This window comes from Gymnodraco acuticeps, unplaced genomic scaffold (assembly GCF_902827175.1).
Source record: "Gymnodraco acuticeps unplaced genomic scaffold, fGymAcu1.1, whole genome shotgun sequence".
NCBI classification, from domain to species: domain Eukaryota; kingdom Metazoa; phylum Chordata; class Actinopteri; order Perciformes; family Bathydraconidae; genus Gymnodraco; species Gymnodraco acuticeps.
The window spans coordinates 558,801-571,760 of NW_022992187.1; the positions used below are offsets into that span (position 1 = coordinate 558,801).

The 12,960-nt window shown below is 39.8% G+C and overlaps 1 protein-coding gene across 1 annotated transcript in view; it reads left to right on the plus strand.

Annotated features, from left to right (window-relative positions):
• LOC117539119 (semaphorin-6C-like) overlaps window positions 1–12,741 on the plus strand; it is a 73,028-nt gene extending 60,287 nt beyond the window's left edge. The window contains exons 3-7 of the mRNA XM_034205147.1: window positions 5,526–5,719; window positions 8,273–8,387; window positions 9,348–9,405; window positions 11,630–11,686; window positions 12,576–12,741. Of these exons, the coding sequence (XP_034061038.1) occupies window positions 5,584–5,719; window positions 8,273–8,387; window positions 9,348–9,405; window positions 11,630–11,686; window positions 12,576–12,686 (477 nt within the window). The 5' untranslated portion in view covers window positions 5,526–5,583 and the 3' untranslated portion in view covers window positions 12,687–12,741. The remainder of the gene's footprint in view (window positions 1–5,525; window positions 5,720–8,272; window positions 8,388–9,347; window positions 9,406–11,629; window positions 11,687–12,575) is intronic.
• The last annotated feature ends 219 nt before the right edge of the window (window positions 12,742–12,960 follow it).

Here is a 12,960-nt window from a genome sequence, read left to right on the forward strand (position 1 = left end):
CAATCATTGATCAAGTAAGGGGTGGAAATTAATAAGCATTTGCTTCCTCCTGCTCCCTTTCCGACACATATGATTTATTATTATTATTAATATGCAGACTTTTTTTGTTGAATATATAAATATTATCATGAATGTGGATAAATACTGTATTTTAACAATACGGTATTCTGTTTTTTACATTTGTTATTTTTTATTTGTTATTTTTGTAATCTGTTCGAAATAAAGATTGAAATGAATGAACAAACTATGAATGTGTCATACCCACTTAATGGGTAAAAACTCAGCTATCTGACAATATTAACAATTTTTAGCAAAACGAAACACAAATGTAATACCAAGCCTCTGAATTAGCCCTGAGCGAAAAAATGCTAATGAACTTAGCACAGAATTCACGGTATACATACTTTATTTTTTATCGGATCTGCAAAAACAAGATATCAGATTAAAGCTAAGATTCCACAGATTCTATAAATATAAGTAGTGGAAGCAAACCCAGACAACACACAACGTAGCTTTACGGAGCAAAAACGGCATATATGGCTTTGGATAAAAGCGTCTAACAAGTGACATGTAATGTGTATGACAGCTTCTGGTTTTGGGCATTCTGGCTACGCATCACTCATTCACCAATGGGTAATGTTTAGATGGATTTTAGGAACTTTCCTCTCGATTCTATTGGCTCTAACGGTTAAAAAGAGGTGTCAATCATCAAAATCGACAGACGGGGGCCAGAGATATGGAAAATGCACCCAAATGACCCCAGAAGTGTGTTTTCTTTTCTAAATCTCTCTAAAAAGGTCAAATTTAGTGGGAATGCTTTCCAACTATCTGTTATGCTACGCACAAAATTCTTTATTATTCCGCCGGGTTATTTTGCACCTCTTCTCCTCCCACATTGAACATCGCAGAAACTCCGTTCAAACATCAAAATGTTCAGCTCGGTCGTGAATCGATGGCTATTACTTGTATTATTCATAACTTTCATGATTCCAGAGATACATCCCATAATTCATCACATTGTTAACATGGAAGTCAATGGAGAAACTCTTCAGACTTTAACAATCTTCATGCAACTTCAACTGCTAACTGCTCCTTCATACTTTCACTCAGAAACCTCATTCCAACTTTAAAATGTTACACATCTCTCTGACATTATGTAACACAACTTTTAAATCTGATTTGTATTTTTAGAGATATTAAACATTGTTCAGACCTTGGTAAAGAGACTTTCTTCCGATTTTAGAGTGCGTGATGTCACAGAGTGGAGGACAGATTTAATTTTGCCTTCATATTGTCTTTTAAACCTGCCATAATTCCCAAACCCAACATTCCTGAGACATAATTTTTCATGAGAAACGTAGGAAAACATCCTGTAGCTTGGAAAATAAAAATAAATTAAGTAAAAATAATTAAACAAAATGCCTCTGGAGGGTATGAAGCAGAGGTGGGACCAAGTCATTGTTTTGCAAGTCCGAGTCAAGTCTCAAGTCTTTGCGCTCAAGTCCGAGTCAAGTCTCAAGTCATTGTTTTGCAAGTCCAAGTCAAGTCTCAAGTCAGGATGGGCAAGTTCAAGTCAAGTCAAGTCCTAAACTTTGACAAAACGAGTCATAAACAAGTCATTATGTGTTTTTCACCAAATGTAATGACATCGATCAACAGAATAATACTTAATAATCAAACTGCTCTTTATTAGTCACATTAATAATTTAATAATCAATTTTCTCTCTGCTGGTAAAGTAACGTGTGTTTTTCTAATTTAAGAGGGATCAGTAAGGTAAGGCTACCGTGACGGTTTGATTCAGAAGGAGTTTAATGTATAAGATCCCTGATGTTGAGGTAACCAGAATGTTTATTTCCACTGTGTACAACATGTTATGAGGGACCCACAATCTATCTTTATGCAAGGGATAATGTGCAGCGAGGTGGTCTCTATGGGGGAAAGAACACCTGCATCTAGATCCCTCTGCAGGTGGTACTTTAAGTATATTTTGATGCTAATACTTTTGTACTTTTACTTGTAACATTTTGAATGCAGGACTTTTTATTGTACAAGGTTCCTGCAGGTTTCGCCAACTCAAATAACACCTTTTTAAGACCACTTTGAATAGAATTTAAGACCTATTTCACGGCAATAAAGTATGAAGGAAAATGTATATAAAGAAGAAATACGTCCCATAATCACTTACAAAGTAAATGTATTCATGTTCAACATAAGAACAGTGACTGAACATAACAGCATAACAGTACAGAACTGTGTTAGCGTGTTAGACAAAAAGTGTGTATGTGTGTGCGCTTGAGTGTGTGTGTGTGTGTGTGTGTGTGTGTGTGTTAGGGCTGTGCAATTAATCATATTTTAATCGCAATTACGATTTTGGCCTGCCACAATTACGAAAACAACATAATCGGAAAAAACGATTATTTTGCTTTGCTAGGTTGTGACAGTGCACCACAACATATTTGATCTAATTAATCTTTTAGTAATGTATCATTTATTTAATTAATTTTTGTATTGGTTTTTCAGTTGAATTATACGTTCAGGGTAATCAACAGTTAAAAAGATACTGTTCAAATTATTATTTGTTTTAAAGTTCAATAAATGGATGTTTTCAAAGTCAATGAATAATCATATTTAATAATCGTGATATTAATTATTGACCAACATAATCTTGATTATTGCCATAATCGAGCAGCCCTAGTGTGTAGCGTCTACAGCACCTCCGCTTTTAGGGTTGACGTAGACCCAAACTTCGCCCGGAGGTCCCCCGGTGTTGTTGCGGGAGCTGCTGCATTAGCTGCTGCTGCACTAGCTAACGCTACATTAGCTGCTGCTGCACTAGCTAACGCTACATTAGCAAAACAAACACTAATTTCTTTTGCAAAAGGTGCAGCGGGCTTCAAACACGTTCCCCTCCACTGGTTTCAACCAAGCACTAAATTAGATGTTTTCCAACCAAATACGGTTGAACTTACACTTCCCCATATTTATTTGTAAGTAGATTCGAAGATAGGCTACATGAGCTGAAGCTTGGTTGCTAGGTTACTAGCTGGGTGTTCTCCAATAAGGGGCCGGGGGAAACAAAGTTAGTGATTACTGGTTCCATGTTGATTTAATTCAATACAAATTGTTGGGGGGAACTGAAAGGCTATTACCGTACTGGTTACTTTGCAGCCCGGACATTTCCCCCAAAACACATTTAGACGCTATCGCAACATAGAAGTACCTTTCAAATCCGATAATTTTTAAGACCTTCTGAATCATATTTAAGACCTTTTTAAGGCCTTCAATTCTGATTATCAAATGTAAGACTTTTTAAGACCCCGCGGGAACCCTGATTGTAACTTTTTTTAATTGTCTGAACTTCTCCCACCTCTGACAATAAATCCTGAGTGGTTACCAAAAAAACCCCTGCTCTGAAGGTTATTTTCATTTTTACAAATCCTGCACTCAGCTTTGCTTTCTCCAATATCATTGAAAAGCAGCCAGATGCTGCTTCTTTTTTCGGTTTTCGCTCATTTCTTGACTTTTTCCGACGCGCTTGCATTTCAATCCGGCTCCCCGTCTCCCCGTCGCTCTGTGCAGCTGGCCTGTACCACTACACATGCTGTGCCCCCCACCCTTCTTTCACATAATGGTATGATCCTAGTGTGTCCTCGCATATGATTGGCCGCATGGTGGCCCAGCTAAATAAAGACCCGCCCCTGCCTGCAAGGATTCTCAGCAAGAGTAGGAGCGGCTGAAGATTCTGCTTTCCCCGACGGGAGTCTGCTCTTCTAGCGGCAGCTCGCGATCGGCGTGTTGGAGACCTCTGAATTAAAGTAGCAAGTCACCTCAAGTCAGAAGGCTCAAGTCCAAGTCAAGTCCCGAGTCATTGGTGTTCAAGTCCAAGTCGAGTCGCAAGTCTTTTGTGATGTTGTCAAGTCGAGTCTCAAGTCATCAAATGTGTGACTCGAGTCTGACTCGAGTCCAAGTCATGTGACTCGAGTCCACACCTCTGGTATGAAGTGACACAAACTTTCAACATGTCTCCATTAAAGCCCATTGTAAGTTCAGCCTCATCTTTCCCCACCACAGCAGCCGCACACCTTTAGTTAATCTGCCAAAAAGGCTACATTATTAACCCGAAAGTACACAAAAGGTACACTTCAGATGCTCAAGTTCCTTGACATGCTTCACGCTTTGAAATTTCACCGATATCTGTTACGGTTCTTCCACAAAATTTTCACAAGTAAGAAGTTTATCTCATTCAGAACAATGAAAATGCTCTCCTCTCACTGATTACTGCACATCACCATGAAAACCTTTGATCTCTGGACACCTCGTTAGCTCAAATATAAACACCTGTGTAATGGAACACGATGATGTCATCACTCCAACTGACATGCTCAGAGCAGCAGACTTCAGATAATGGTTAACGGTCCTGCCCTCAACAGCTCTATGTCAATTATGGGGTGTCATCATATGCCGTTTCCATGGCGAGGGATGCGTATCCCTCGCCATAAAAGACGATGTGGCTATAACTCCTATGAAAATATTCAAAAAGTGCTCAAACTTCACATGTGTGATAACAGTCCAACCGTGAAGACATCTACGGGACAGTTTTGAGATTTCTTCAAATGCTGTTGCCATGGCAACAATGCTCACCATGAAACACGGTTTTCTCATAACTTCAGTGAAAATGCTCCAAACGGCCCAAAACTTCACAGGTTTGGTAAAGATGCAGCCATCAACGCATCTAAGCGTATTATGGAATGTCATCAAATGCCGTTGGCATGGCGACAGATCATTCGCCATCAAGTTAGTTCAAAAGTTTGCAGTTCAAAGATTCTGCTGCTTTTCCAAGCCTTTTTACTTTATTTTCTTTTTCCAGTGTTCATTTATCATTTCAATCTAAATTATTCACTTTCTTCTTACACATTACATTTCAGCATAGCAGTTTAGCGTCAGCTTTTCAGCATAAAGCATTCCCACTAGCAATTTCTTCAGGAATTGCATTCTCTAGTTTCACTTGTTTTGCATCAATCTTGAAACAGGGTACTTAATATATGTTATAGTTTGGATTCCTAAAGCTTTTAGTCTACTATCCCATCATTCAAGGGTGATTTTCACAATAAGTAATGTTTTATTTTTGGACGGACAGTAACATTTACATTTTTTTACTATGTTCAATCTGAATTTACTTTAAAATAAGAAAATTCTATATTGATTCTGACTTTTCTACATCCAACTCACAGGTTTATCATTGCTTTGAGAAAAAAGATTATTAATTTACCCCTTTTAGAAGTGAAGGTATAGTCAAAAAATGTACACCGCTTACAGCATTCGTACGTATTTTCAACAGGAAATGCATTTTCTCTAACACACACACACACACACACACACACACACACACACACACACAACACACCACACACACACACACACACACACACACACACACACACACACACACACACACACACACACACACACACACACACACTGGCTTTTTCTTGTCTCTAACACTTATCTTTCTGTTTCCTCTCAGACGACACACACCATGACCTGCTGACATCATCACACATCCCCTTTTACTCTCCTAAAAAATGGCTTCGCCCAGCTGGTTTTCACCGTGGCGACGGTCGCTGCTGCTTATCCTTGCTACCTGTTTCCTGTCTGAGTTCGCCTCCAGCACGCACTTCCCCAGAGACCTGGAGCCAATAAGTGTGGTCGGCTCGGCACGTGAGTGGACTGTTTGAGGGTTAAAGAGATGTTAATGCTGTAATGGTCAGAAACGTTGCTATTAGAAACAATGCACAATGTGTTCTGGAAGTAATATGGTCTGTGTTTACATTAGCAAGCATTGCTAACACTCAGAGCTAAGCTGTACTGGAGAGAGTATGTGTAAAAAAGCAGAAAAGAAAAAAACTCACCTTGTCGTAAACTCGTGAGAGAAAAAGCATTTGAGCTCCATACTGTTTCAGAAATAATCCTTGAAGTGGTTTGGAGCATAATATGGTGGGGGCATAAAAAACGTAGATGTCTATATATAAGCTTCTGCAGTGAGGTTCATGGCTGGTGAGGCACTGGCACTGACTCTTCAGGTTTACAAATATTATATTTTGACCTAAATCAAAATATAATATTATTTTCAAAAGCCTCTTTAGTCTGATGCTTCAATTAATTTTAAACAGACAGTTCAACAGAAGGATACCCAAAAAATGTAATTTTATCATTTAAATATTGAATTGTTCTCTCTTAGTAAGATCCCATTTTCAATAAAATGATGGTCTTACCTTGACTTGAAGATGAAGTCCATTTGCCTATCCTTCTGGACAAAAATCTCTATTACTTTTTTGTAAAAGTCCTCCTTATGTTCTTGTAGTTTCAAAAGTCTATCATAAATCTAAATGATGGATTTATGATTCGAAAATGATAAAAGTAGGGTAGACATGTGGATATTATCCGGCTGAACAAAACCTGCATTTATCTAACAGGTTTGTTTCCCACAGACCTTATTTGGAGCTATTTTCTAAAATCCTATGGAGAAATCTCATTGCTTTTTTGTGGAGGAAGCCATGCGCAGCTTACTTCCTGGTTTTAGGATGCGTCTCTCTCCTCCTCTTCACCTGCTCTTCACACACCACACTTTTCGCGGCACACGTACTTACAGCCAATCAGCTCTGAATGATGTGAGATGACGTATGGTGGGGATGGCAGCTCTATGCCCCTATGCTCATTATTTTTTGCCACACACATTAAATAGGAAAATACTCTGAGCATGCGCAGTGTAGTTTTTACAGTCACCGTTCACTTAGACTGTGAGAGGGAGGGGCATGATCGGGTTTTGTCCCACATGGCTCTAAACAGCTCAATAGGCACACACTGTAGACACTAATTAGAAGAACACAGACTAAAACAGCAATGTACAGACGAATCAGATGATTAAACATGATCTTAAAATATATTTTATATATATTTTAATTTATTTTTTGCATTTTGTTGTAATCATTATTTTAATACTTTCTGCTGACACTAGGTGGGGCTGTGCCCCACCTGCCCCTAATGACCAGTCGCCACTGGTGAGGAGACACAGAATCGATCGGTACCTACATTATCACTCCATGATAAGAACTCACGACTTTATAAACAAAAACAGACATCAAAACACGTGGCGCTAGGTAGTTAAAACGGCAAAATGGCTTACCTTTGTCGTTGTCTGGTCAAAAGTGGTCTTCAATGGCATTAAAACGATAACAACGCTGCTGAAGGTTAATCCATAGGTTAATCCAATGTGTCTGTGTCCCTTTGAAATGATTTCTGATAATCCATAAGCAATAAACCGACTGTTCCGTTTTCAAATGTCAGAGCGAGAGATAGGTTCGCTCTGGCCAAAACTGCATGTACGAAGCCCCCACTTTTTTTTGTTAACGTTGGTGTGTATGTGGAAATTCGCTGTTGATTCTATTGGCTCTAACGGTTAAAAAGAGATGTCAATCACCAAAATCGACCAATGGGTTCCAGAGAAACGGCAACAACGCCCATTTCCACCCAAATCACCCCCAGAGGTGGAGTTATTTTTGCTAAACCTCTCTAAAAAGGTCAAATGTCACTTGTCTTGATACAGGGTACTTATTATATGTTGTACTTTGGATTCCTAAAGCTTTTAGTCTACCATCCCATCATTCAAGGGTGGTTTTCACTTTAAGTAAAAAAGATTTTTTGGACGGACACCATCATTTACAGTTTTTTACTATGTTCAATCTGAATTTTCTTTAAAATAAAAAACATCTATATTGATTCTGACTTTTCTACATCCAACTCACAGGTTTATCATTACTTTGAGAAAAAAGATTATTAATTTAAACCCTTTTAGAAGGGAAGATATGGTCATTTGTTCTGGGAATGTCATTTTCGAGCCTGAGACCTGAAAAACAGGGATGGGGTTCAACAGGTTAAGAACACGTCATAACGTCCAGTCCTTCACGAATATTCTCTTTCAGCAGTTTTATGCTTCATATTTTTAAATAATGATTTATACATTATGCAGAAAAAACAGTAGCAAAAATAATTTTGATACATTTCAGCTTGGCGAGAAATTCTCAAACGATTCTACCGGATAGCTCGTAGCTTCCTGTTTTAGCAGCCCTGATGGAAGCTGTAGTACTAAACATCAGAACATAGTCCTACAATTCTCTGACATTACTAAGGCTCAGATTGTACCAGCAACATGGTTCTCCTGTCCTCAAAGACCTATTCTGTCTGTTGGGGATTCACTCTGCTCTCTGTCTGCAGAGGCGTACCAGTTTCCAGGCTTCCAGGGTCTGCTTCAGGACAACGACACCCTGCGTCTGGGTCTGGACTTTCAGAGGCTGCTGCGCATCAACCACATGCTGTACATCGCTGCCAGGTCACACACACACACACACACACACACACACACACACACACACCACACACACACACACACACACACACACAACACACCACACACACACACACACACACACACACACACACACCACACACACACAACACACACACACACACACACACACACACACACACACCACACACACACACACACACACACACACACACACACATTGACATGCAAACACACACACACACACCCCACACACCACACACACACACAAGGTCAACCTTAAGGCCCATGGCCCAGCACCTCACCCAACAGCTTGCAAAGATAATAACTAGCTTTCACACTATTCTATGCCGCTTTACAGAAGTACACTTTCAATAACAAAGGGACCTGTGGACTGAAGCGTCTTAATATTGTCCGTTTCCAGCAGCGGCACTCACAGCAGGGATTTGGTTGTAAGAATATTAACAGTACCAAAATGTTCAATCCAAAAAAAGCTGATGCAGAGGGAAGGTTAAAGATTAAATGAGGGCTCAAAGTGAGAGCCTGCATGCCAACTTACTGCGGCACATCGGCACCATCACGGAGCTGTGACACAGCCTGCATTCACACACTGCGACCAGCCCTATCCAAACCCTTTCTACGTCTCTGAAATAATGAGTGACAAGCTGAGATAAGCCTAACCCTCTGAGGGTAACCATAATGCTGTGGCTGAAATTGAGTTTGCGCCACTCTAGATCAACAATTCCCAGTGTTTTGTTCCTTTGAATGTTAAAAATGCATTCTGGAAATTGAGAAAATTACTTGCTTCATTAGAAGTAGATCAAATCTGGATCCTAAACCTATAAAAGACACAGTATGATACTTGGGTTAAATTCTGGATTTGACAAAAACAAGCTCTCAGGAAACACAGGCAGTCGCACACTGAGCACAACATGTATTCTACCAGATCTTCTGATGAGTGCACCTGTGCTCTGACCTCTGTAGGGATCACGTGTTTGCAGTGAACCTGACGACAGCTTCAGAAGAGTTTTTCCCTCAGCTGGTGAGTATATTCAATTCAAAACCTTTATTTATCCAGGTAAAATCCCATTGAGATCAATGATCTATTTTTCAAGGGAGACCTGCAGGTTTATAAAATAAAACGATTATTCTGTGTTTTTCGCTTCTTGAAAACAGATTTGTGAGAGACGCGTTTCACCTCTGGGTTTGAACATACGCTGGAGCTTTGAATTTCTAAACCACAGAAAAAAACGTTTTCCTAGATGATTGTTTCTATTTAAGCAATGCATTTATGAAACTCCACAGTAATTACAATTCTAAACTAAACACTTGATATCATTTTTCATATTTTGTTTTAAAACAGAGGTTAAAGAAGCTTCCTATTTTAATCTGTGCCAGTGGAGTTAGCTGCTCAAAGGTTAACGGATGCACACAGACCCGAGACATACTAAGGATTCTGAATATGAATTGCATGGCTATAAATGTTATATCATGCTAACTCACCATGACCTGTGCTGTAAGGGTCAGTGTGTTCATGACAAACTAACATGGTTCCTCATGCAGAATACACAGTATGTAGATTGATGCATGCATGATCTGCCCTCACCATTCAGGGTCAACACCTTCATCCTTTTGGCATATCGAGGAATACCATTTAGTTGATGAACTATCCTAACAAAAATATATATATATTCTGTATAGTTAAGTTCATGACAACTGTGAGGGGGGGAATTTTTTCACAACTAGTCTTTTTAACTTATGTTAAAGGTGGGATAGGTAAGTTTGAGAAACTGGCTCGCGATACACTTGTTGTTATATTCCATGGAATGCTCTTAACATCCCGATAGCAATGAATATCTGAAGTGCTTTGACAACAAATCCATAATAAAATGTCATCTGTGGAAGCCGTAGTACTGTAAAAAAGCCGGCCCGGCTAAAATAACTGGATGGCCTACCTGCCTGTCAGCCTTCCATCTGTGCACAAACTTATCTCGTGCCCTCATTGGTCATGTGCGCGTTCGCTCAAGCTGGTTTCTCCAAAATTACCTACCCCACCTTTAAGGCTATATTACAGCCTTATTTCATATAAGCCTTTTTCTCATCTGAACCTCTGTCTGGCGACTTAGGTCTGCTAATTGTCTGAGTTCCTAAGTGTCAGACGCTTTCTCAGACTGGAAATACTTTCTTTAGTTGAGCCGAGGTTAAAGTGTGGGAGGAAGCTGGTATTACACCACCGTAATGTAGCCACTTGTAATTTGGTAATTGAAGCCTGGTATCTTCTTAGTCAGAAGTTTCAACCTTTTAGCCTCTGGTAAGAAATGTTTTCTGGCGGACAAAAAGACTAACAAAGCTTAACCACAGTGGCTAAAATCTACCAACATCCCAGATGTATCTGTGCTGCTCCTCTGATTTTGACTCACATACTGTAAGCATCTCTCCCTAAGAGTGGCGAGAGCAGCATCAAAGCTGGCGGCTGACAAACTGCAGAATATCTTTTGCAGAAAAAGCAGTAACTACCAGAGCAGCAGAACAAACCAGAGCATCTTGTGAAGTGGGAAGCAGCACAGAGTGCCTTTCATCTGCAAACCTCTTCCTCATCACAGACAGTGAAGTTTACAGGGTGGCACCTGAGGTCATGGGCCTCTCTGTCTATTGTGTCTCCAGCAGCTCTTTGAAGTGAGATGTGACTTTATTTATCAGTGATCAGACATCAGCAGCGCAGCTGAAGTCCACCTTCTGCATTTCATTCTCCCTCTCTGTGTGAGAAATGTTTTGAATGTTTCAGGTATAACAGGTCCAACTGAGACAGGATCAGGTTACTCACAGAATAAGTCATTTTCTGCCACTATGTGTCTCCAAACCAATCAATGCCAATTTACGTCATAAAGTGGGAGTTGTTGCTTCACCATCATTGTGGTCTTTACAGTCAGAGAGCAGTTATCCACATAGCTCTCCCCCGACACAAACAAATTCTACATTTTCTTTTGAATAATTAATGTCTTTAAAAGTGTATTTTACCACTGGATGAAAAGCTTTTAAACAACACAGCTGACGCTTACTAAAAGGAGATGCAATGCCACTTCAGGCGACCAAATGTTGACCTTGATTGAAACTCAAACATCTCATCATGATTCATTTTTATTTGTGATCAAAAATCACAATCACAAGTAGAATTATACTCTCTTATTGTCTGTCTGTCTGCTCACGGTGAATGAATAAGTTCATATCCTGTCAGATTCAGATCTGTGCTGTACTCTGTGTTTCAGAAGCTGACATGGCGATCTGAAGACGTCAGCAAGTGTACGGTCAGAGGAAAGAATAGCGTGAGTTTCTTCTGCTTTTCCCTTCTTTTCTTTCCACCCCCTTTTGGCTTTTTTACCTCATAACTTCCTGTTCCTCTACCATGTCCGGTTTTCTTATACTGCAGTTTAATTTGAGTATTTATGGACGAATGGTTTAAAAAAATGCTAAATATGAAGATGAAATCATCTTACACATTTGTTATTTGTGAACAGCAGAGACTCTGTAAACTAGTGTTTCATCTCAAGCCGCACGATTTGGAAAAAAAACCTAATTCTGATTAAATGTAATGATATTCAATTGCAATATGATATGATACGCAGCTGGTATTACACCACGTCATGTAGCCGCTCGCAATTTGGTAATTGAAGCCGGGTCTCTTCTTAGTCAGAAGTTTCAAACTTCTTAGCCTCTCTGGTAAGACATTTTTCATCCCATCCCAGATGTCATACATCCCAGATGTATCTGTGCCGCTCCTCTGGTTTTGACTCACATAAGCATCGTTCCCTAAAAATGGCGAGAGCAGCATCAAAGCTGACGGCTGACAAACTGCAGAATATCTGAGCAGCAGAACAAACTAGAGCATCTCGTGATGTGAGAGGCAGCACGGAGTCCCTTTCATCTGCAAATCATCCTTCTCACTAGCTTTGAAAAATATATTAAATTGATCATAGTGCAATTTTGTTCCTTACCAAACAAAATAAGGTAAGTCTGTAGCAATACGATGTTTAGGCCAGCATATCTGTGCAGTTCTACAAAATTAATTCTAAACGATATTAAACGCATATTTACCATATTGCAATTACAACAAGATGTGGAATAATTGTGCAGCCCTAGTTTCAACCCTGACAGTCGTGATCAATAAGTGTTTATAGAGAGTAGAAGACACTTTTTTGGTTTGTTGGGTTTTAGGACGAGTGCTACAACTACGTCAAAGTGCTGGTGCCGCGAGATGACGAGACGCTGTTCGCCTGCGGTACCAACGCCTTCAACCCCACCTGCAGGAACTACAAGGTGAAGTAACTGTCAGTGCTGCGGTAGGCTGCACACTGAATATATACCCCACATCTGTTCTAACACATCATCTTCCACCAGGGGTGTCCATTTTTATTTGGCCCTCAGCAAATTCAGAAAGTATGGCCCTGTCTTAGACTCTTTCCCCCAGCTCCATACACATCTATTCTCTTGTAATGGTTTGTCTTAATATCTGAACAGAGAAGAACAGGAAATACACTGCAGACTATCCTTTTCCCGAGAAAAAAAAACTAAACCAAAATAAATTCAGGATAAATTACAT